We start from the raw sequence: 27,231 nt of genomic DNA on the forward strand, positions 1-27,231 counted from the left end.
ACAAGAAAATGGCCTCAACTTGCCGACTGACTGGCTGATTGCCAAACTAGACCAGACTAACTTTTGTTGCCAAGAAACATGCTGGTACACTTAGATATGGACTTAGAGTTAGAGGATGGAAGTCAACTAGTCAGGTAAATAAAAAAATAAGCTTGGAGGAGCTGTTCTGACATCTAGTAAAGTGGACTTCAAACCAGAATTCCAAATAGAGCCATTACATGCTATCTAAAGGAACATTCCATCAAAAAGATACAACAGGGACTGGAGAGATGGCTCAGCGGTTAAGAGCACTGTCTGTTCTTCCGAAGGTCCTGAATTCAAATCCCAGCAACCACATGGTGGCTCACAACCATCCATAAAGAGATCTGATGCCCTCTTCTTGTGCTGTCTGAAGACAGCTACAGTGTACTTAAATAGAATAATAAATCTTGGGCTGGTGAGATAGCTCAGCAGTTAAGATCACTGACTACTTTCCCGAAGGTCCTGAGTTCAAATCCCAGCAATCACATGGTGGCTCACAACCTTCAGTACAGCTACAGTGTACTCAAATAAATAAATAAATAAATAAATAAATAAATAAATAAATAAATAAATCTTTTTTTAAAAAAAAAGAAGAAAAGTAAATAAGATAAAATAATTGTAAATATACATGCATAGAATATAGGAGCTCCCAAATTTATCAAATAAACTCTAATAGGTATAAAAGGGCTTATTGTCCCTGACAAAAATAAATATCGATTACTTTAATATTCAACTCTCATCTTTAAATAGGTTGTCCAATCTAAAAAGTCAAACTTTAGATGTAAACTACATCATAAATCAAATGGGCTTAACAAATATGTACAGAATATTCCTTCTAACAGTTAGCCTTAGGTCAAAAAGTAAGCCTTAACAAATAAAAAAGGAAAAAGTAATTTCTTGTGTCTTATCTAATAAAACTGAAATAAAAGAACTAACAGCAAGAAAAACTATGCAAACTACAAGTACTAAAAAAATAAATTGTCTTTATGGTTTGTTTTTGAAACAAGGTCTCTTATAGTTCAGGTTGTCCTAAAACTTACTACACAGTTGAGGATGTCCTTGAATTCCTTCTAAACTGTAATTCTGAAGGGTGGAATTACAGGCATGAGCCATGACATCTAGGTATAAATAATGTACTCTTTCTTGAGTGTGCAGTGGATCATTGAAGAAATAGGGAGGAAATTTAAAATTCCTCAACCAAATGAAACTGAAAGCATGGATTACCAGAACCATTGTGGCAACCTATTAACTATCACTGTCCATGACTAAATGAACTTACCAAGCATGTCAGTTCACCAAAGAACTGAATTCTTAATTTAATGTAATGTAAGTTTAAATATCAGTTGCAGCTATCAGACACTATGCTGGCAGTGGTATAGGTTCCTTTACACGTGCCAACCTTTTCAATGGTGGAGGAGGGCTCTGTGATTGGTGCTTCTTCCAGCTTATTCCAGTCTCTCTCTCCTAGAAACGCCTTGCTTAGGGCCCTCCATGACCAGAGTTCCTTTCTCTGGAAGGAGCGTTACTGCCATCTTTAACTTCTTGTTCCCCTTCAAATATTACAAGATACTATGAAAATAACATTTTCAGAGCTAAAACTCTTTCTTTATATTCTACTCCTCGCCTGGGCAGTCCCTGCTCAAAGACCACCGTCACATCCCCACCGTCACATCCCTTGCCCCACACCAATACGAGGATTCATTTTAGTACATTCTTCTTCTTTCTTATTTTACTCCCTCACAATCTCCTCATATTGCCCCTCCCCCAGCAATGGCTCATTAAATTTGACTTCCAATTTCTACTGCCAATGCTCTAGGCCAGGGTGCTATAGAATGGAATTAATGAAAGAGCAGTGCAGTCTAGATTCTTGCTTCAAGCAAGATGTAAAGTATAACATGGCTAGAAATTTCTTTTATATATATAAAAAAATTCCTTTATTCTTGTTGGAAAAAAATTGTGGAAAACGCATGAAATTAAGCTGTCCTTAAAGGGAAAAAGAAAAAGTTACAATCTTTGATAATTTATGCCTACAGATCTTCTCATTAGTGGTCTACATTTTAATTGGTAATAAATAAATTGGACACTACTTTTAAAATTCTGTTACTTAGATTATCTCTTGTCAAAAGAATGAGTTGCTTTCTCATTCATTTATTACAAAAGTATAATCACAATTCATAATAATTAATCAGTTAATTAACTGATTTGGAGACAGAATCTCTCTGTAGCTCTAGCTGTCTCAGAACTGGCTCTGTAGACCAGGCTGGCCTTAAAATCACCGAGATCTGTCTGCATCTGCCTCCCATGCTGAGTTAAAGGTATACACCACTACTCCAGTACCATCATTCTTCAAAGCTCAGTAATTATCAGTTATCTGCTTCTTGCTACAGGTGCACATGGATAGCAGCAGTACAGCAAATTTTTCAGTATACAGTGGTTAGAAGCTCTTAGAAACAGAATGTTTCACATTATACCTATCAATTAAGCACTAGAAGAAGGACTCTTTTTCTCACAGGTAGTCAACGCTGACTTTTAGTGCAAAGGAACAGAGTAATCTATGCTTAACTCTACTCTCAAGGCTCTTTAGAAGCTCTTCAACCACTTTCAGTAACCCATAGACTAATGGTTCTCTACCTTCCTAATAATGCAACCCTTTAATATAATTCCTCATGTTGTGGTGATCCTAATCATAAAATTATTTTTTGTTGCTACCATATAACTCTAATTTCCTACTGTTATGATTTATAATGTAAATATTTTTGGAGACAGAGGTTTGTCAAAGGGGTGGCGACCTACAGGTTGAGAATCACTGCCATAGAATTTCCTATTTAAAACTTTACTATAAAAGCACACCAATAAATACTAGTGTTGGAATTTCTACACTGGGGCTTATAAAAGTACCCTTTGCCAATGAAGAATGCGGTCCACAAGTAAAATATGCAATAAATATTATGCTAATATTAATAATTATAAAAGAAAAAAGAATACTAGAAATAGCCCCTACATAAATTCAAAGGGAAGGTAGTCCAGAATCTGAAATCTGTAATGGCACTAGTTTGGTTAGCTGAGAATTTCATCTGGAGATGTTTCCAAGACTCACACTGAATGCATCAAGTTCTCAAATTATTAAAGAACAGCATCTATATCCACCAATGCTTTAGTCTTTTGGGATCATATTCTTGATGTTAGAGAAAAGGATGTCCGGTCATCTTTTGTGAGTACATTTTCTCAGTACCTGTGCTGTTCAGCAGTTTCCTTTGAACTCACACATTCCAGCCTGTGGGAAAGCGTGTCAGCACACAGACAGGAAACATCCAGAACTTCAATAAGTCCCTGAGACTGACCCAGGTGAGTCTGGTTCTTCCCTTCCCAAGTTTATATAAGCAGTAAAGACTGCCAAGAGACACTCTCAGGCAAGCTACCTGGAAGAGATAGTCTCTAACCTGCCCAGCTGTCTGCAAACTGTTACAGTAAACTCTGCTTCCAGTTTTCATGAGTCTCACACTGGAATGGGCTTTAGTGATGCAGCTGTCTTTGAGTCATTTATGCTCCTGCAAGTAACCCTTCACCTGTATTCCTTTAATTACCCTCAAACTCACTGGCTCACCAAGTTAGACTTGGTGTTATCTTTGCTTTTGGCCTGTTGTTGACTCCCTATCTGAATGAATAGATCTTTTTTCTTATCTCCCTAAGGATAAGGTTACACAGCCACTAGCTGTATCACTAATAAATAGTACAGAATGAAGAAATCTATTGGTTATCAGGACTTCTCATAACAAAACATTTGGAGTGGTATTTCATAAATGTACACTGGCTTACATAACTAAGCTACACTGGCTTTTTCATTCACTAAAAAGATTTTGATATTGTCATAGGAGAACTCATCTAAATAAAATTAGTGAAAGAAGACAGGATACAGGGCTGGAGCCTGTTGGTAAGAGCACTGTTCTACAAGTGTGAGGCCCTGAGTCTGGATCCCCAGCCATCATGTAAAAAGCCTTATGTGTGCTTAAAACCTTAGCGCTGAAGGCGGAGGCAGATAGATCAGGAGAGTGCTGGACAGCCAACCTGGCCAAAACAACAAGTTCAGTGAGAAACCTTTCTCACTGTAACAAGGGCGAAGCAACTGAGGAAGAGACCTGACATCCTGCCTTGCCCTTTACATGCACATATATGAGAAGAGACCTGACATCCTGCCCCGACATGTGTGAGAATCCCAGCTGCATACTCGTGGGTATGCAACACACACGTAGCAAGATGAGGATCAATTCCAATTCTAATGAAAAAGATAGTTAATGGCTACAAATCCAACAAACAAACACACTCAACTGCCTTAAATATTCTAGTAAGCCAATGTAGTAATAATGGCTGAATTAAAGTCTCTACAAGAATGTAATTGTGTAATTTTGAGACTAAATGGAAAAGGGTCTGGAGATCATATAGCATACTGTAACTTTTTTTTACTTTTTTATAAAAAGGAGTCCGAGGTACTCGGTACAACTTTCTTTCACTTCATCTTAGCTTTTACAGCTTCTTCATGCTGAAGGTAAAATGCCAACCACCATTATGTTTAAATGTAACCCATTCTTCAATGGGCATCATAAACTACCTCCTCTAATGTCTTCCATAACACTCTTTCCAACTGGAAATACATTTTTCCTTACACCGAGTTCTTATGAATCACATACTTCTTAGTGAACAGTCTCAACGCAGATGGCTTATCTTTATGTACTTTACCTATATGTACTTTTCTGTAAGATGAATTTGATACCAAAGCCATTATCGTACTGCACTGCAGTGAGCCCTCTGGGTACAGTGGGCACCCGGAGTACTGGATACCACATGCACCTCTCCTGTCCTCTTCCCAATGTCACTTTCAAAGCTAACCTGTTCTGTGTACTTGCATCTCACATGCTTTTCCCTTGCTGCCATCATGTGTGTAATGTGTATTCATGTTTCTGTACGTGCATAGTGCACTGCACATGAGGTTGATGTTGGGAATCATACATGGTCACTTTTCCTCCATATTCACTGAGGCAAAAATCTCTCAGTCAGACTCAGTGCTAAAAGCTATGGGTAACCTTGCTAGCCATCTTGCTTAGAGAATATTTCACCACTGCCTTTCAAGGCTGGAACTCAGGCAAGCCACTACACCCATCCAGCATTCATGTGGGGTTCTTGAAATCGAACTCTGGTTTCCCCTCTAACCCACTTGTTTTAATTTGTACACTTTCTCCCTCAATGGTGGTTCATTTTACCTGGCCTGTAAGTATTTAAAAATCATTAAAAGAAATAATCAACAGAGCAAACTGACAGCCTACATACAGAATGGCAGAAAATCTTTATACCACACTTCAGACAGAGGGCTAATGTTCAGAATTTACAAAGAGCTGCAGAAGTCAAATACCAATGAAATAAAACTGCCAATTAACAAATGGGCAGATAAACTGAATAGTACCTTTAAAAAAAAAACAAAAATAGCCAATAACTATTTTTAATGTGTTAATATCCCTAGCCATCAGGGAAATGAAAATTTAAGCTACTCTGAGATAAGACCTTGCCCCAGTGAGAATGGCTATCATCAATAAGTCTGACAAATGTGGTAGAGGATGTGGCAACATTGCTGTTGGGAGAGATGCGAATCTGTATAGTCATCGTGGAAATCAGCTTGAAAATTTCTCAAATAATTAAAAATAGAACTACTATATGATCTTGCTATTTCACTCCTGGGCCCAGAACTCTGCAATCTATTACAGAGATATTTATACCCCCTTGCTGCTTTATTCACTAGAACAAGAAATTGGAATCAGGTCTGTCAACAGATGAATGACTAATGAAAACTTGCTATATAAAACGAAATATAGTGTTCTAAAGAAAAATGTAATCACAAAATTGATAGACTCTGATTGTGTAATATTAAATGAAGTTACATAATCTCAGAAAGAAAAAGATACATCATCTCCCTCATGTGGAAACTAGCCAGTTATATGCAAATAAATGTACATGGGCTACAATATGACATCTAGAAAACAGAAGAAAGGCTATGGGGGTGGGGGGACTGAATGTAGGCAATAGATACAAGTACGACAAGAGATACAAAGCTAATTTCTTTCTAACTCTGCCACAGATTTTTTTTTTTTTTTTTTGGTTTTGGTAGTTGATACTACATGAAAATATATTAGATAATGAAGTATAAAATTCAATGTGAAGGAAGCTCAATAGCTTCTGTTCTGAATGTATAATCTAACTGTACACAAGTTGTATAGTCTTTTGAATCTGGTTAATTTGGTGTGTTGTATTTATTCCTTTGTAACTCCTCCCAAGTGCTGATGCTAAAGGCATGTACCACTATACCCCCCTTAAAAAATAATGTACAAAGAGAGGCAGGCAGGCAGGCCATTTAATACCATTATGCTGTTCTTCTATGCTTGATCTTGGATAACTCACCATAAGCGATCCAGGACCAGTTTTATTAGTGTCTTGGCTCTTGGTGGATTGATAAGCCTCTGAAGACTGTGAGTCTCATCTGTTTGTCCCAAATCTAATAATAACATCTATAACATTTTACATATAGGGCAGATAAACCTGAACAAATCCAAATCACAAATGTTCTGTGAGCATATAGATGAAGACTGTTTGTCCAAAATGCACGGTCAGATTCGCTGACCTTCACACCTCTCATTACCCTTAAAGTCTTATAAAGCAGACTTAAAGCTGTGATCATTTCAGGAAACAGTGGTCAACACAACTGTTTCCTGAACCTATAAAATTTTAGACTTCGGTTTTATATAATATTCTTTCCTTTAAAATTTGGACTTTCCCACCAACTACAAAGAAAAAAAATCACAATTAAATTACCAAACAAATGAAAACGAGCAAACAGTCTATAATTCATTGTATTTTAAAATTGTATGAAAATTAAAACAGGCATAACATGATCTAAATAAGCTATTATTTTCTTTATTATGGCACAAATGGTGCCCCTGTGTTTCACATTTTCTTTTCTTGAGGCAAGATCTTGTTATGTAGTCTAGCCTGGCCTCAAATTCAAGATAACTCTTGCCTTAGCATTCCAACTGCTGGGCATAACCCATTACATCCTACTTGGAAAAAACAAACAAACAGCCTGTAATTTTATTTCTAATATATCAAACATGATAATCTAGTGTACAAAACAGAACTCAAATGTATCTATATTTCTTAACTAACAAATTAATACCTGCAGAGAGTGCTAAGACCATTGCGGCACACCCTTAACATTGAGAAATCAATAAAGTGTGCTCTTATTCCGAAGTGGTCCAAAATATGGAAACAATTTGTATCTATGAAGATAGTGCACATTGCAGCAGATAAACAAGAAGTGAGTTCGATTCCTCTCAGGGTAGTAATCAGCTCATACAGATGGAACTTTATTAGCAGAGATATTACAGAAAAGCAATTAATTTTCTCTTTCTAGAGAAAAGTGAATTATTATTCACTACCACTGGTGATATGGAGAAGCAAAGAAGTCTAGAAAAACGTGTCACTGGTTTTAAAAGTATCTGTCTGAGAGTGTGCGTCGCACACCTTGGTCCCAGCACTCTTGAAGACAAAGGCATCAGAATCTTTACGAATTTGAGGCCAGCTTTTTTCTTTTTTTAATTTATATAAAGTGTTCCAGGCCAATCACTGTTTCTAAAAACAAACAAGGACAAATAACAAAAAGTGACTATACAAATTGATAATTCTCAGCTCTATGAAAAGGAGTCTGTTACACATTCCATATTATCATAAGGCAAGAAATTAACAACATGTTCAACAAGCGCTCCAGCTGGAATTTATTTTATATAGTTCTATAAATGACTTTGGGTTTGAACATACACACAATGTGTTGCTTAAATTTTCAATTTTATGAATTATAGTTCATGAGAAAAACCTTACATAGGGTGCTAGTCTAAACTTAACTCCCTATTCTTTGAAATAATATCTAACCTGTCATATGAACTTAAATGAAATCAGGTAACATGAACAGCACTAAAGATTTTTAAAAAAACACAATTAACTGTTAAAATTAAATATTGTAGGCATTCAATAAATGGTAGTTAGAGAACTTGTGGTATTAAAAGTAAATATTCTTTTCCTTTAGAGAAATTTGGGAGGTACTCTTTAGATGTGGGAGCCCTACCCACACTTCCTAGCCTCTTTCTAGGCCTGACTGCCTAGTTATTCTCTGCAAACAAGTTCCATTCCTTTGGACAGGCCACTTACATCAGCATAAGTCAGTGATAAAATAAAGAAGGGGTCCAGACAGGGAAGAGATGCCATGGTAGCCTCCACAGACAAGCAGGGACATACTGAATATGCAAAGCTAAACATACAATGACTCAGTCTCCAATAAACAAGTACCTGTTTTTAAAAGGTACTTCCTTGTTTTTCCAAAGACAGGACAGTTTACAATGAGACAGGTGCAGACACAAGATTCCCACTGAGTCAACACAATCTTCTACTGTAACTAGAAGCTTTCTATCTATGATTAGTAGTGGAAAAAGAATTTCAAGAGAGTCTGTCTTTCTTACTACCTCCCATAGTTAAGACATATTTCTAAATGATAGAGTAATAAACCCTTTCAGTAAGTAAAAAGCCTAGTTTACCTTACAGTGACTTTTTATAGCTCCCTGCCACAATTTCCTTAATATGGTTTAATGTTTTAATTTTTGCCTCCAGCAGAAACTGGGGAATTTTTTGTATCATATCTGTCAGATGATAGTTAAACTGTCAAATTGTCCTATGAGCTGACTGACTTACAAGGATGGGCTGAATATATATTTATAGATTTACCTTTCTCTCAGAGTTTTTTTTTTTTGTTTTTTTTTTTTAAATTTGTATGATACTTAGTTTTTCTCTTGATAAAAGGTTTGGGTTAAGTATGTATATTTTATTAAAATGAAATGAAAGAATGTATTAGATGAGTTTATAACTTCTTATTGACACGATCAAAACTTTAGCATAATTTATATCAAATGCAGGGTAGACCACATCTACTATTATGATTATACCTATAATCAAGAAACTTACTCTGACAGCTTCTGGCACATATGACACTTTAATGCTTCACATATATATTCTCACTCAATACTAATGATGACCCATGAATTATCCCTACTGAATAAATTAAGCCTCAAAAAGACTGAGGAAATAACCTAGTCACACAGTTATTAGTAAGTGATAAATCCATAATCCAGGCCTAGGACTATGTGCCCCAAAGGACCACTCCCATGACTACCTCTAGTTTCTCTGATGGCTGGAATTGGATAAATGAAGCACTCCTCAGAGGCGCTAGATAATGTTAAATACAATTCCAGTCCCTTCAAGTACTACATCATACTTCATAAGCAAGATACTCAAAATTCTCTGTATTTGTCATCTATGTATCCACGTTAAGTGGAGATGCTCATTTCACTCTATGAGCAAATGGATAAGAGCTTTTCCTTACCTGTGCTGACATCTCCACTCTCCATAGATGATTTATTGGTTTCTGACGGAGTGTTCATTCTTGAGTCTGCAATAAGAAAAAAGGTAGAAAAGGTGTTTAAAAAACTAGGGGTGAAGATGAAATTAGGGAGGCAAACTATAGCCAAGGCTAGCAAGAGAACATCACAGTGGTTCACTTCAACAAGCCCATGAAGAGCATGTTGCAGGCTACATTACAAATTGAGTAAAAAGGTTACCTGACAAATATTCAGGAGTTCCTAAATCATAAAAGAACTCAATCAATAAGTTAGCTAATAAAATTTAAGATTCTTCTAAGAAAAAAAATTTACGGTGAAAAAGATTATATTACAGTCTGATGGTAAAAAAAAGTCTTTACAAAAGGCATGTGTAATATACTTTTAAAATAAACTGGGAAACTGGAAATATCTCAGAAAATAAGAACTGTTATTCTCAAATGATTCTTTTTCTAAAAGCAAAGAGATTAGTTAACTATAATAAAACAAATTCAGTTAATAATAACCTAACAGATGAAAGGATACTTGTCTGAACACCTCCATTGACTTCCTTAGCCACTAGAACCCGTCAGGTGGTATGCCAAACGCACGCCTCAGTAAAAACAAGCACAACAAACAACATCAGAGGGCACAACAGGAATCTCCATAGTTCTAAAGGAGTTACACCCACTTACAAATGAACCAGTTCATTTAGGGTTGTTTCTTTCTAGTGTATTAAGTTGTGGTTTCCATGTCAACCATAGTAAAATGTCAAGCACTATTAGCAATTCCAGAAAACATGTAGGAAAGGAGACAAGAACTTATACCCTGCTACTTCTTCCCAAGGGTCAACAGAATAGACAAAAAGACATTTGGCTCTACATTGACTACAGACTTAATGTTTGTCATAAAATAAGCTTATTATCAAGTAAGTTCTATCTCTTCTCCCTCGTGAAGGACCATTAACTAAGTAATTAAGAGAACAAACCATATCATACCAACTTTTAAAAATCATCTGCAGAAAATGTTTAATTAAGAAGACCATCATTATAAGTCCCAACCATATTGCCCATAGTTGCATTACCTACATCTATAAGAAATGAGGAAAAAATATTAGGAACTTTTCATATTTCACAACCTAGAAATTGGGTAGTTTGTTTTCTAGACACCGTGCAATATCTTTTCTAATATAGTAAATTTTTGCAACTGATAATATCTTATGGGCCTTAGACATGTATGTCTGTGGTCATAAAGGAGGTTGTTCTACAACTTCCTCCTCACGGCCCAGAAAAATGTAAATACCGCCTGAAAGCACACTATGGTTTGAAAGAACCAGGTGTGCAACTTAGTAAAAATTAGCTTTCTGTATGACTTAACTAAAATCTTAGAAAAGTTAACATATATCAAATCTAAAAACATATCATTATATACACACTCAATGTTTTCTTTAAAAAGGATATATTTTAAAGTTAAGTACAAAAAAAAAATCAGTAAACACATATAAGTAGAGTTAACAATTTTCTCATGCATAGACACCAAAGTAACCAAAAAGCCTAAGTCCTAACAAGTCTTGAGCCTGGCCTTGCATAATTCAATGCCTAATTTCTATACTTATAAATTTGAAAATTATGCCAGTTATTTTACATGACTTCTTTTAAGGACCTTTATTGAACTGTCAAGACATTCAAAGGCATTTTATAAAATTACTTCAAACACAAACAGAATAATATTTTATAAATAAATAAAATGTGAATAGATAAAATTCTGATCTAACGATAGGAAGTCTGTTTCAATGGCAGTGTTAACTCTAAGTAGTTATTTAATTCCTCATATTCAAAAATAAATGATAAAGTTAAAAAGGACATTTTCCTTTCATTTCTTGAATTTCAAACTTGGTAAGTTAAAAGAAAAAAATACAAGTAAATTATTCACTGATACTTTTTCTTTATTAGTAATAGAAAAGACAGAGCCTATGTCACTTAGCTGACCATTATAAATCTAATTTGCAGTCTATAAATTACTCCTAGGTTGGCCTCCTAACTAAGATCGATTTGTTGTCTGTATCATGTGCATCCTTGACATAGCAGTTCTCACTCTGACGGACAAATATTACTGCTAATTTGAGCTTAGCCATGTTTTCTGTATAAGAATTCAGATATTTTTGATGTATCAATTTACTTTTTCATTAACTGCTTTAATTTCCAGAAAGGAAAACGACACACAGGAAATAAAAATCATTTGCTAAACTTTTAAGCTTAAGATATCCAATTCTTGTTGTTTATATCAGATAACTTAAAAAGGCTTCAGTCATTCTTCATGTAAACAGAGAAAAGTCCTTAAAAATATGGCTACATGTAGCATCATCTATCTAAACCAAAGCACTCCGACCCATCTTGAGTCTCCCGAAAGGCTTCATTTACTCAAGCAGAACCTCTAACTCCAAAAGGCTCCTGGTTCTGTAAGAAGCTTACTATTAACAGGCTTTCAAAAACACATAAAACTGCAATTTCCTAAGATAAAGCTGGATTTAAGAAATCAAAGTGACAAATTTTGAAAATGGCCATTAACCTGAAAAATCTGGAAATGGATTAACAGCACAGTAACCACTGTAATTTCCTACTATAGTAATAGTTATAATACTAATTTTGCACTATGACACCACCTTAATATTTCATTTATCATTTTTGGTTTTGTATGAGGGATTCTTATTGGATAGGCAAACTATTTTATTAATATGTATATAATATTTTGATATAGTGTATATTTTGTTTCTGATTTAAAATGTATTTTAAATTATATATACTACTTTAAATAGAAATTTCCAAAAAGCAAAAATTTCCTCCATGAAAGGCAAATTCAAATACATTATTTACTGAAGATACACTGGAAGAGCTAGAAATTTCCAAAAAGCAAAAATTTCCTCCATGCAAGGCAAATTCAAATACATTATTTGCTGAAAATACACTCTGAACCAGAAGAGCTGGTCCTAAGGAAGGACCTACAGCAAACTCAAGCATGCTGTTGCCTTGCAAATGCTTTCCTCCTTCTCTATTCAAGCCCTCCCCTACCCATGTTGGTTGCATATGTGATTGAGCGTTTATGCATAGTCAATCCCACACATGCTATTTCCATATTAACGCTGTAAAAAAGAACTGTGCTGGTACCCACCTAGAACACAGTCACTGCAGTCCAGCATGGCTGTAAAATCTTCAGGAGGTGCGGACAGTCCAAAGCAAGAAGGAACAGGTAGCGATTGGGGTGGGGAAATACTACTATTTCTAACAAATCTGTACTATGTTCTTAAGAGAACAAGGGTGGGAGGAGTGGAAAGTGGATTAACAAGAGAAGCAAACTACAACTTCAGTTACACCATAGCAATCTTCAACTGAATAAGGAAACTTCAGTTGCTCAGAGGAGTTTTAGTCTCTTCTACCAGCTAGGACTGACATTGTCAAGGCAACTGAAGCATGAAAAGTTCCCCTTTTTGTAATAAAATAGAAACAAAGATTGCAGCTGGCAGTTTCCATAATGAAGCTTAATCAGTATGCGTGTGATTAGGGCCTTATGCAAATCTCTCCTCGTTAGCACAGCAGCCAGCACTTTGAAGTCCAGGAACAATTCATTTACAGAATAGACTGAAAGCACTCCCTGCATAATTTAAATGAATACATAAATATTTATCAGCACATTTGCATATTAATTGGCAGTGCATGAAGGGAAAAATTATCTCCTGAGTGCCAGCATAATAATTAGGAGGATAAAATGAGATTTCTTCCAATGGTCTGGCATCTTGGACCTAACTTGAGATAGTACCAAGGGAGAAGGGAGGGACAGGAGACAGAGTTCTGTTAAAATGCCACTGAAATGACATGAACAAATTAGAAACAACTCTACAGACTTAAGCACCTTTAATCTTATTCCTGCTGGCAACAATGACTTCAGTAATAAGAGGATTTGCAAAAGGCTTTCTACACAATCCAAATAATCCCAAGGAAACAATTAGCAAGGTAGGAGCAGAACACAGGGTTGTCAAGATGGTGCTAGTCTACTGATAGGGAATTTTCCAGTTATTAACACACACTGTCAGGAGAAAGTCCTACTTAAAACACGACAACTGCATAAATGCAGAAGCAGGGGAGAGTGTACAAAAGCATCTTTGAGAGCAGATCTTCATTATATATGAATCTTTTCATACTACCAAATTAACAGAGCAGATTAGCTGACTGCTGCCTATTATGCAACATGCTCCTGTCAAACTCAAACTCAAGAGGAAGATAGTTTGTTACTTAGAATATGCATCATCCCCAAATGGGCCACATACCTGCAGAATAAGTATTTTCAAGCAATACCACTTAATGGACTTCTGCATGTGTGAGAAAGATGTTCTGTACATATAGCCTTATTAAGCATGTTTATTAAAGTTTGAAATTAAGTTATAACATTTCAGATATCATTATAAAGAATCATTATAAAGAAATAAAGTTATAACATTTCAGATATTATAAGGAAGTTTATACAAACATTATTAAGTTCTTAGGAATAAAGAAACCAAAGCACAGAAAACTAAAGCACTTTCTACTCAATGGCATATTAATAATTCAGGGTCAGGATTTCAAACCAGATTTTACTGACACCAAGATCCAAGTTCTTGCAAGACCTATATACCTTAAGGCTGAGTTACACTTTCAGGGAACTAGAGGGTGGGGAGGAAAGAGAGAGGGGAGGTAAGGGAAAGAGGGGAAAAGAGACTAAAGCAGAAACTAAAATGGTGTGTTTCAGTACTGAGGAAGGAGACTAATAATTGGTAGAAAAGACATCGTGTTTAAAGTGCATACAGATAATATAGTGGCTGAAAGCAGGGTACCCTCTCATTAATAACATGTTTTCACTTGTACTCATCCTCAAGCATTCTAATATCTGGTTTATAAATTTGGTATTTTATGTTATAAAATAAAGACGTGTAATGAATCTACATGTAATAAATAGGGTGTTACAGGCAGTCTTGTCCAGTGTTATACCACACACTTCATTGTGGTCTTGGTTCTGAACACACAATATGATCCTTATGTGCTGCACAGGTCGCCAAACTTCCCAGTGCCAGCCAACGCTGCTTTAGGCACCTTGGTTCAGACTCAACATTACTGTGTGTACGGTGCCTGCACTTTAAAGATTTTCTGCTCTTATAGAGACATATAGGACTTGGTATTTCCCTATCATTATCAGTACATAAGTATCAAACTACACCATCTTTGGGGCTAAAGAGACGGCTTATCAGTTAATAGCACATGCTGCTCTAGCAAAGGAGCCAGATTCTGTTTCAAGAACCTATATCATGTGGCTCATAATTATCTATAAATCCAGTTCCAGAGGGTCAAATATCCTCCTTCTCAGGCACCTATACATATACACATGGTGTATAGAAATATATATAAGCGCACACACATACACATTAAAAAAAACTGTACCTTTGGATTGTATTAGAAATGTTTGATTTTAAGAATGGCTGTGTAGCTTGATGATCCAAGTTTCATTAAAATATTATTAAATGAATTTTAGCTTGGTATTAGAATATTATTTCCAATAATAGATAAAATGGACCTAAACTTACTTCTGACATTTTCCACCATGTGAAAGTATGAAGTGGTATTCTCAACATTGATGACTGGAAAAATAAAATATCAATCAACCCTAAAAGTTGTTAAAAAGGTACTTATTTTGCAGTACCAAATATTCAGCCAAGATGTTTATGTAAAATAAATAAGCAGGTCCATCTTATTAGTATGCAAATTTATATTAGTCTTTAATTTTAACATGGTAAAATATATATACCAAGATATTATTCCAAAGTAACATTATGATTAATTATTAGTCAATATTTGACATGTATACCTATTTTATGCATTTATATACCTATGGTTGCCTAAAAATTTCTCAGGCACAATGGATCAAGAGTAGAAGGTTTGGCCTGGAGCAGAAACAGGAATAAGAGATGGCACAAAAACATGGAGTTATCAGACAAACAGCACATCTTTAAAAATATCAATTTTATACTATTGTATTACATACAATAAGCAAGAACATGGTATAGGATACTAATTCCAAATGAATGTTTAAGTACCATGTGTTGGACTGGACAAGTCCAACTTGGTGGGAATGATGAGAAGCAACAAGGAAATGGATCTAAACCTACATTTCCATTTACACTTCCCATGATGTACTTATGTGAAGTACTTTTTTGACTAGAATACACTTGGTATTAATAAAATGGTTTGTTCCCTCCTCTTCTACATTCATAAAAATTTTATTTTCCCTTCTATACCACCTCTGCAATTTGCCTTAAAAAAAAAAACCCTCTATACAATAACATCTATAAGATACCTTTTTCTTTGTTATTTTGGTGTTTTCTATTTAAGCAAGTAAGAGCTGGAGCTACAGACAAGCAATCACTGTTGGCTCTACTTAAGCAGTGTTAGTATTATTTGCTTTAGGCCAAGATAGTCCCAAGTTGCCTCTGTAGAGAAGAAGGCCATAGCTGGCCAGGTTGGACCTTACTCCCTACAAATCTCAGGTGGCTGAGCTACAGTGGAAGGGCAATAAAAAGGCAGCCCTTTTGGTCATTCTTGAAATGGACACTTTAAACAACAGCTTTACATACTCTTAAGAATGCGCAGACTTCCACAAATAGTAGCAAGGAACAAGACGCAACATCCTTCTCTTATATTCCCCAACTATGGACCATTTATAGCCCCACCCCACTCCACCCCCACAAAAAAGGTCAGATAAGTTCTATCACAGAGTTAAATATGCATACTATTTGGTTCTCTGAAATATCAACAAAGAACTCCTAAATTTAAAATTAAACCAAAAAAGAACACCTTAAAAATCTGTAAGATCAGCATGAACTAATTCAATTATAACTCCTTAACACCTGGGTTAGGATTTGAGTAGTGGCCTCTAAGAGAAGAGGCCAATAAATACTTCAGTAATTAACAATTCTTTTCCAGATGAGCTGGATTGGAGATATGAGATGGGGGAACAGATTTATGGGAAGGACAGGAAATAATATTTATTATATGGTAGCATAACACAGGGTTGGAAAAGATAACATTCAAATTATACATTTCAAAATTATGCCTGTGGTGGTTTTAATGAGAATGAGTTTATATATTTGAGTGCTTACTCCCCATTTAGAGAACCAGTTTGGGAAGGTTTAGGAGGTGTGGTGTTTTTGGAATTTCAAAGTGAAAAGTATCTCATAAGGTTATGTGTTTGAATACTTCATCTCCAGCTGGTGGCACTATTTGGAAAGGCTATGAAACATTTAGGAGGGTGGAGCTTTGCTACAGTGTCACTGGAGAGGCTTCGAGGTTTTATAGTCAACACCTACATCTTGTTCTTGCTCTGCTTCCTGACTTCTGGGCAACCTCAAGTTCCTGACATCATGCCCGCCTTGCCAGAGATGGACTGTATCCACCCTCTTCCCAAGTCAGGATACTGTATTCACAGAGGTAGAAAAGAAACTAATACAATGCTTAGTTTCCCATCTTTTCCCTCTAAGAACAACTTTCATGATTTAAAATTTAAGTCCCACACAATCACAAAGAAACTTTATGCTTAAGAGCAAAGTTTTAGCCTAGTTTAAGTGTCATCAGAAAAGAATTTAAAAGCAATAATAAACAAATTATAATTTATATTTTAAATAACCTTTGTCTAGTGTGAGTGAACTAAAGTTATGCTGTATTCTTCCTAATTCATTTATGGCCAACTGTTCATGCTCTAGAGAAACCATTAACAGCAGAGAGCTTCCACCAACAAGAAACCAACTTCTTTTTTTCAAATTAAAAACAGTAGAAGAATCAAATGAAACAAAGGTAGAGCCAATCTGACCAGTTTAGCATTTGTCATAAAAATAATGATAGCTCTATCTCTTTGTCTTTCATAATCCAGCTCAAGAACAAGGCAGGTATCAGGAAACTGGTTACATGAGGAAGGTTAAATCTAATAAACTGAGCTAGGTTCATCACTGTTGAGAGAAATTAAATCCTGTAAACAAAGGAACAAAACAAAATAAACTATAAAATACTATATTAAAATTAGAGTCTAGAGAGATGGCTCAATAGTTAAGAAGAATTGTTTATCTTGCATAAGACCCAGGTTCAGTTCTCAGCACTTCCACAGAAGCTTCCAACCATTCTGGGAATCCAATGCCCTTTTGTGGTCTTCATAGATACCAGTCACGCACATGTACACACATACAACGCAGGCAGAACCACTCACACACATAAAAGTAAATCTTATAAGATAGATATAAAAATAAGTATAACTTTAATACTCTCTCCACCTTCTGTCGCTGTATTTTTTAGGAACTTGGAACAGTAATGAAGACACGTGACATTAGACATTAATTTTTTTTTTAATGTCACTACCATATAAAAATAATCTAGGGCATTAAAGAAACTAGTTGAAATGTTTTTAAACTTCAAGAAAAACTCTGGGGATGTAGCTCAGTGGCAGAACGCTTGCCTAACATAAAGTCCTGTACTAGGAAGGAAAGAAAGAAGGTGAAAAAGATAGATGCAGACTTAAGATTCCACATCAAATTTTGCATAATTTAGACAAACTAAATAAAAATGACAACGAATGAGAGATGGCTCAGTGGATCGAGCACTAGCTGCTCTTGCTGGGGATCTGGGCTCAAGTCCCAGAACCCACACGAAAGCTCACAACCATCCATAACTCCAGCTGGGAGGATCCAAAACTGTCCTGTGACTTATGCAGGCACAAAACAAGGAGCATGCACATATATTAAGGCAAAAAACCCATAAACTAAAGGCACAATAATGAATGAACTATGTCTTTTATCAATAAGCCTCCACGAGAACTGTCACAATCTGGTGGTGTTCATATCAGTGTAGCTTTGCTTTTCCAAACTCTCAAAAATGCCTAATCATAGGAACATAATAGAAATTTAGAGTTATGAAAGAGTGATTACTTACTGTCAGAGTGTACTTACAATCATTTACACAGAATCCTGATGGACTTTTCAGTATCTTATGGAAGAGATGTCCACATTGCACCCTCTGAGTTTTATTAGTCAAAGTTCATATTTTAAGCTCAGACCTCAGTGTGAGTCTCAGCTTTTGTGTCATCATTTATTGTCTGAAGACTCACTGAAAACATAATATATACCTCCAAAGTCTATTATACTATGTTAGAAGCTCAAGTTAATTTTAAATCTCCACAGACATAAGACAGTATTAGAAAATTAATCATAAATTTTTATTTTAGATGTACTGTCACATTATTTAAAATATTATTTATTGACACTACAATGTACTATCTCAAATTGTCCTGTTTATGAGACTGACTCATTGAATACATCAGCAACTTTCAGGGATGTGTGGTCTCGTTGTCAATACAGCTGGACCTACATGCAAGCAAACATATCTACAGGACCTGCAGCTGGCACTGATCTTAGCATTGCTTACTCCTGTGTAGGTATCTTCAAGCAAGGAACAGTGGAAATGCCACTAACCATGGTAACTGAATCACTGACACAGTGATGAATCTAGGATGCAGTGAAGAATTGGATTGTGAAGAACTCCAACAACACAGTTTTGTTTTCTTTAAAACAAACAAAACAAAACAAAAAGAACCCCAAATGTTTGATTGGGTGTAGGCTTAATAATGCTGTTCAGTCTGATCTGAAGCATTGGTCCTTCATGGTGGTGACTGATGCACACAGGTCTAATGTCCACATAGACTACAAAGGAACACAAAAAGCTTCGTTCTACCCAGAGGAGGTGTGCTCTATGGTTCTGACAAAGATGAAGAAAACTGAAGAAGCCTACGTTGGAAAGACTGTTACCAATGCTATGATCACAGGGCCAGCTGATCTCAGAGGTAGGCAACAAAAGATGTAGATGCTGGGCTCAATGTACTTAGAATTACCAACTAGCCAACTACTACTGCTACTGTTTATGGCTTAGATAGGAAGGCTGGAATTGAAAGAAATGTGCTGAGTTATTGAAGTGACATTTTTGATATGTCAAGCCTCACTTTTGAGCTCTAATTTATAGCTAGAAGCACCCACTTGGGTAGAGAACACCGACAACTGATGGTTAACCATCTTATTGCTCTGTTTAATGCAAGCACAAGAACATCAGTGAAAACAAGAGAGCTGTCTGTGTCCTGCTGGCAAACAGGCATGTACCCTCTCCTCCAACACCTAAGGTGGGAATAAGATTTGACTCTCTGAGGAATTGACTTCATTAACTCCATTACCCTTACCATTACCTTTGCCCAGTTTGAAGAACTGCATGCTGACCTATTTCTGTGGCACTCTGGACTCTGTAGAAAAGCCCCTTTGAGATGCCAAACTAGACAAGTCACAGATGGTTTTACCAGAATCCCCAGGATTCAGAAGCTTCTATGAGATTTCTTCAATGGAAAAGACCCAAATTTGAGCATTAGCCCAGATGAAACTGCTGCTTACAGTCCAGGTGGTCACCTGGAGACAACTCTCTCTGGAGACAATTCTGAGAATGTTAGGATTTGCTCCTCTTGGCTGTCACGCCTCTTCTCCTTGGTACTGAAACGCTGGTAGACTGTCCCCATCAAGCATATTATCACTCCCACCAAGCAGACACAGATCTTCACCACTGCTCTTACAACCTGTGCTCATTACAGTATATGAAGGTAAAAGAGCCATGACCAGGAACAACCTACATGGAAAATTTGAACTCAGAGGCCTACCTTCTGTACCCTGTGATATTTCTCAGATTGAAGTCACTTTTGACATTGATGCCATTGTCACCCTCAATGTTTCTAAAGTAGACAAGAATCACCATCACCAATCACAAGGACCTCTTGAGTATGAAAGATAATGCGTGAATGGCCCAGGAAGCTTGGAAGTACAAGCTTGAAGAGAAACAGAGAAAGTATTACCAAAGAATTCACTGGAATTCTATGCTTTCAATATGATAGCAAAAGTTGGAGATGAGAATCTTCCAAATGAGACAAACAGCAGACTCTAACAACAGACTCTAGACAAATACAATGAAACCATCAGTTAGCTAGATAAGAATCAGATTGCAGAGAAAGAAGAAGCTGAACACCAGGAGAAAGTGTACAACTCACCATTACCCTATCATTTCCAAGCTGTAACAGGGGGGTTTAGCTGCATGCCAGGAGGAATGCCTGGGGGCTTCCCAAGTTGGAGAGTTTCTCCCTCTGTGGCACTTCTTCAGGGCCCATCACTGAGAAAGTTAAGTCAGTCCAAAAAGAGATGTAGCATTCCACAGAAAACGATATGAAGGACCCAAATTTAGCAAGTTCTGTGGCAGTTTTAAAGTTAGAGTGACTACAATAAGTTTTTGGGTACTCTCCATACTTTACCATAGAAACAGGTAAAAGAAATAACATTGCATGCTATAAGCACTGTTTCCTCAGTGGAAAAGCAATGCCTTAAATAAAACTAAAATGGGAACCATAGGTAGGGGTGGGGAGGAAATGCTGAATGAAAGACTTACTATCTGCTATGGAACTATCATATTTCTGCCAGCAAACATGACCTAATTTTAGAAACAGGGCTTTTGAACATGATATTAAGATGAAATGACTGGGTTGGGGAGGTAGTTCAGAGGTAGAGAGATTGCCTAGAATGCATGAACTTAATTATATTAGAACCAACCAAATAAGATGAAATCATTAGTGTTTCTGTCCTTATAAAAAAAGGGGAAATCTGAACAGAGACCACACAGAAGGAAGGGAAGAAACATGGATAGATTCTTTCTCATAGCCCTCAGAAGAACCAACCTTGATAGCACCTTATGTTGGACTGACAGCCTCTGGAGCAGTGGTTCTCAACCTATGGGTTCTGACCCCTTTGGCAAACTTCTATTTCCAAGAAATTATTTACATTATAATTAATAACAGTAGCAAAGTTAGCTATGAAGTAGCAATGAAAATAATGATTTTATAATGATATTTTTATGGTTGGGGGTCACTACAACATGAGGAACTGTACTAAAGAGTCCCAGTCAGAAAGGTCAAGAGTCACTTCCCTAGAGCTGTGAAGCAGGAAGTAAGTTCCTGCTGCTTCAGACACTGTAGCTGCAGTGTTCTGTTGTGGCATCCTTAGGAACTAATTTGGCTTGTGAACTTTAGCTTGCCCATGTAAGAAAGGGGGATTACACCAAAGGGTGTTCCTAAAGTGAGAATGTTATTTTAAAATAATCATGGTTTATAAAAATAATTTGGGTATTATTATAATCTTTTGATAAACATTAACAAATGCTACTGTCAACATTCTCCTAATGCTTGAAAAGAATAAAAGTGGATACTCATGGATGTTTCTGTCTTCTGACTAGGCTTTAATCCCAAGGCAGAAAGCAAGTTAGACATGGTAAACTGTCTAAAGACTTTTAGAGCTAATGAAACACATCATTGAAGAATAAGGTGCTTTTCTTTTTCTTTTCTCCACGTTTTAATCCTGAAATAATATTTTCTCTAGCAGATTTAAACTATAAACAAAGACAAAAATATCTCTCTGTCCATGTGTATACTGTATGACAATCCCAAGAAGGTACATTTCAGAGTATTACAACAATCAACAAATATTTAGAGTTACCAAATACCAATGAAGGCTATAACTTGTAAAAAAGGACCAAATAATTTATATATGTTCTCTTTTCTCCCTATTTCCTCTAATCTTACACTTTTTAATGTATAGTAGAAATATTGTCAGTAAATAGGCCCAATAATACTCTCAAAACTTTGTAGGTAAGTTTTAAAGATATATATACCAGCCAGCAAAGAGCTGCCAACAATGTTGTTAAGTATAGATGAAGTATTTTACAAGGAGCACATGAAACTAGTGTCTTCTCTATTCCTACATACTCTAAGTTATAACAAAAGAAAAAACCACATGAAATGTTAGAGTAATTTTTTTAATTCTTTAGACATATTACTTCATATTTAAGGAAATTGAAAAAAGTACAAAAAATTCATAAAAACAAAACAAAAACAAAAAACAAACAATAACCGATTCTGGCCTGGAGTCTGTTTCAGTTCTTAACTACCTAACTGAATTTGTTTAAACAAGTTACTTGTTCTCTCTAATCTTAGATCACTATTTAAATGAATGTTAAATAATATTTACTCATTAGATTTATTTTATAAAATTACTAATCACAAAGTACTTCTACCAAACTACCACCTAAGATTACTGCTACTGTTTTAGTATAATGAAACACAGATGATATACTAAATACTAAAGCTAACTTGACTCTGTTTCTATTGCTTGCTAGGTCATAGGTATCCCAAGTATTGTTCCAAAACATCAGTACATCTTAAACAGACTAAAATGAAAAATTATGTATTTGATAAGCCATTTTAACAGACAATCCATAAAATAAAAGGCAATCACCATAACACCTGGGTTTATCAGTGACTACTAAATGAATAGTTTTACTTAGCAGAAAATATTTACCAGGTATAGATAGACTGCATTCTTTCTTTGAATTGTTTCACTGAAAATTGAGAGTAGTTTGGTAATTAAAAAGGCAGGAAAGCTCTTCTTACTTTTCCAGTCTAAGAATACAAAAAGAGAAAAAGGCAAAACTAAGTAAGCTGAATAAAATAACTAGCACTTTAAGGGGTAAAGTCACATACAGCAGGGAACTCTAGACTGTCACCAGGGCATAGTGAGCTCTTTTAGGTAGGCATCTCTCTTATGCCCAGTTCCTCCTTTACAAAACAAATTTTACAATCTGACTTTACTGAAGAGCATGAAGTTAAAGAGAAAGTCTTCGGATCGTATATTTTAAGGTGTTGTACTTTCATGAAGCTGGATAAAAATTGCCTCAAGATTCTATAATAGGTGCATTTTCCTAACCAAAACCAAAAATTCATTTTCATTTTAGCATTCACCTCTCCCAAATTAAAGCATCAAACTATTTAAGAAATGATACAATAAGTCAATGCAAGTTTTTATTAATTTTAAAATAGTCTTTTAAAAAACCAGATCACATTTTATTTTGCTATATTGGGGAAGGTCAGTACTTGGCAAACAGTGTGGTAATTCTGTACTGCTGGTTGACTACTACACTGTCTTCAAGTCTCAAGGATCTTCGTCAGCAGAGAGCACCAACAAACAGCAAAGGAATTAGCACAGGCACTGGCTTTCACTTGCCATGTATTTTAATGTCAAGCTCTTTCATAATTAGTTTAACTATATGTTTACATAACCAAGTCTAGTGTTCTCATTCATGTAATTTGAAGGTTATATTCCTAGTTCATGAAATTCTGAATAAGTCCAGTTTAATGGTGCATACAAAACAAAAGTGTGGCAGCTGAATTCAGAGTGTCAGTGCCTGCATAAAAAAGCAAAGACCATACATAAATGGTAGCTCCATTTGTGACCTGGGCGCATGAAGACAGGTGAATTCTGAACTCACTGGCTGGTAAGCCAGTCTAAGATATTAGTGAGACACTATTTCAAAAAAAAAATGAGGGGAGAGTGATTGAGGAAGATATCCAACACCATCCTCAGGCCTCCAGAGGGCACAAATATGCATATACACACACAAACATGCACTTACAATACACTACAGACACATACACACACTTTTATTTTAAAAACTTTAATAGTCAAATACATAATTAGTTCAAGCTATCTTTATTTTGTTGCTTAGAATGTTCAATTGAAATTACTGAGATACATCCCATTAAGCATGCTACTACATGATAGTGATTTTTTTATTACCAATTTCACTGGACTCATAGTTGCCTAGGAACTACATGTACCTCTGAGCATATCTGTGAAGGTGATTTCCGACTGGTTTAACTGAGAGAAGACCCACCTTGAATGTAGATGGCATTATGTCATAGATTGGGATCATGGACTGAACAGGAAAGAAAAAAGAAAGCAGACTGAGCAGGTAGCAGTCCCCCCCCACCCCCCCCACCCCGACGTTGGACACAGTGTGACACATGAGCTCACACACTCTTGCCATAGTTAGAGCTAGTTTCACTGTTCATCATCACCATGATATACTTAGACTGTGGGCTAAAACACAACTTCCTTTGCTAAAGTTGCTTCTATCAGGTATTTTGTTCTAGCAATAAGAAAAACAATATGGCTACTTGAGTTGCCTGTCTAGAGTATGTTTGACAGTTATATATGTATATATATTTCAGAATATTTTAAGATGAATCATTTCATTTGCTTCTTATAAAATCTCTATAGCTAGGTAATGTTCCCATTATGTAAACAATGCCTCAAACTACCAAGGTATGGTGACTTGGAGAAGGCCAAGGTTCTAACAGTTATGAAATCCAATGAAACTAAAAATAGAGAATTCGGGCTACACTAAACTGAGCAATTAAGTCTGAATATTATTTTTCATGTGGTAAGAGCCTCAAGCTTGAATCATGACCACTGGATTTAATTATCATACTCTTTAGAAATGTTTTCCAGAATTTTCTCCTGTCGTGTCCTCCTAGTCAGATATAAGAATGCCCCAAGTGTGGCTGGAAACTCATAAAATAAGTAGTTTTCTGTTTTTTTTTTTTTTTTAAGTACAAAACTTAATTGGAATTTTGGTCATTTGGTGAGAATGGTGTGTCTGAGAGAATTTGGTGTTGGTGTGTGCTGCTTAATGCTGAAAGAGAGAGATCTGCTTATGATCCCCTGTAAGCCTGCATAGCGGCAAGAACTCACTCAAATGTTACTATAGAGTGAGAGCACAAATGAGAAATTTGATTTTTCTGTTAGAAAATTTATGATTCCTTCTTTCAGTTGTCTATGAAAATGGAAAACACTTTAAATTTTAAAAAGTATAAACCAAAGATAAAATCCTAAACAAAATAATAAAGCACTTTAAACAAAAAGGGCAGCACAACATCGACACACCTGAACACACAGAACAAACATGAGCTTTGATACTTTCCCTAAACACTGCCAGGAAGAGAAAAACCCATTCACCCTGAAGGCCACAAACTAACAAGCTCTTTCTGGCTGTCCATTGGCACAGAAGAGACCTTTTATTCTTTTAGAAAATTTCTCAACTTAAATAGGATGCAAATAAGCCAGGTGTGGTCCTTACAACTGTAACACTGCTAGTCCCTGCTGAGTTTCTATAGCAACAGACACAGCTGGTAATGGCTCACCAAAGGTTGTACTGATCTCAGACTGGTTTAAAAAGTTTCAATTGCTCAAGTATTTGTGGTATCTTAGCAAAAAAATAAATACAATTTTTTTTGTTTTATGTTTTTAATCTGTCCTTGCCTTAAGTTTCAAGTAAAATAAAATATTAATTTCTACTAATCCAAAAGTGACTTCCAGTCTAACAACAGGGGCTATTGTGTCTATTCATTTAGAAGTGGCCAATCATCAAATTTAGGAAAAATGTTTTGACTAAGTTAGTTGAAAAGAGAAAAAAAAATTAAGTCAATATTTATGGGGTAAGGGTTTCCTTAATGTAGTAAACAGCACCCAGAAAGACTAACAGTTTTTAAAAGCTTTGAAGTATTTCCTTAAATTAATGTGTTATAGCTGTTCTTTGGCCTAATTAAAATGTTTGTAGCCATAGAGATAGTAGCTGGGCCAGCACTATCATCAACATCCTTTGGGAACTTAGAAATATATATTCTTGGATCTTACATCAGAACTACTAAATCAAAAACTCTAAAGGAGAAGGTTCCAAAATATGTTCTGAAATCAATTCTCTAGAATATTCTGATACACAGCAAAGTGTGCACAACACAGATTTACAGTGTCAAACTTCAGAGACAGATATGTGAAATAAATGCAGGGATTTATTCTACACATTGGAATCTGAGCGATAGTAATAGAATAAAATGTGAAGAACTTACTAGTTTTCTGAAAAGAGTTTGTTGGCTAGTATCCTCCTTGTCTAAAGAATATGCAGAGTATCAAGTTGGGCACGCCTATTTCTTTTACATGTAAAATTATCAAGGGATAACCAATAGTCTACATTATTCAAGGAAAGGAGAGTCTTGAACACAGGCTACTTCACTCACTATCATTCATATTAATTCATTTCCAATCAGCTAGATCTTCACACACAGGGCAGAAAACCCAACCAATTTACCCTTTTATAAAAATAAACTTTCCAAGACAGAAAATGTTTATACGGGGATGAGTATAAAGTCTGAGCCACAAACTCTAACATCCTTCACTACTGAATTCTTTAAAAACATTAAAGCATGCATTTCTTTAGTATCTAACTTATTAGATACTATCTTGATGTACTACAAACTTTTTTTTAACATATTTCCAATAGGTAACACTTCAAAGAACTAGGCTAGCAGCATGAAAGCTATCGTAGACATACTAGAACGGTTAATGGAGAAAAGCCTCTAGGTAGCTCAAACACATCAGATGTTGTTAAAAATAATGGACTCAACCAAGCTGTGCTGGCTAGTTTTATGCCAACTTGACACATACTTAGAATCATCTGAAAGGAGGGAACCGCAGTTGAGAAAACGCCTCCATACCATCCGGTGGAAGGTCCTTTTCTTAATTACTGATTGCTGGAGGAGGGCCTGCCCCACTGTGTGCACTCTCATTCCCGGGTTCTACAAAAATGACTGGGAAAACCATGATGAGCAAGCCACTAAGCAGCACCCCTTCTGCATCAGCTTCTACCTTGGTTGAGTTCCTACCGTGATGGATATGATGTGGAAGGGTAAGCCCCTTTCTTCCCCAACTTGCTTTTGGCCA

At 35.9% G+C, this 27,231-nt stretch overlaps 1 protein-coding gene and 1 pseudogene across 8 annotated transcripts in view; one reads left to right on the top strand and one right to left on the bottom strand.

Annotated features, from left to right (window-relative positions):
* The window catches only part of Pou2f1 (POU class 2 homeobox 1), a 150,278-nt gene that overhangs the window by 68,200 nt on the left and 54,847 nt on the right, over positions 1–27,231 (bottom strand). For 6 of the 8 annotated variants that reach the window (XR_007980484.1, XR_007980482.1, XR_007980483.1 and 3 more), the window contains one exon: positions 9,491–9,556. Coding sequence is in view for 5 of the 8 variants with exons in the window: in XM_052200802.1 (XP_052056762.1) it covers positions 9,491–9,556 (66 nt within the window). In the remaining 3 variants the exon portion in view is untranslated. Of the gene's footprint in view, positions 1–9,490; positions 9,557–12,650; positions 12,916–22,974; positions 23,076–27,231 lie in introns of those variants that run through there. The other 2 variants (XM_052200800.1, XM_052200797.1) reach the window with 2 other exon arrangements.
* On the top strand, positions 18,914–21,906 carry LOC127697727 (heat shock cognate 71 kDa protein-like; annotated as a pseudogene).

This window comes from Apodemus sylvaticus, chromosome 12 (genome assembly GCF_947179515.1).
Source record: "Apodemus sylvaticus chromosome 12, mApoSyl1.1, whole genome shotgun sequence".
Taxonomy (NCBI): domain Eukaryota; kingdom Metazoa; phylum Chordata; class Mammalia; order Rodentia; family Muridae; genus Apodemus; species Apodemus sylvaticus.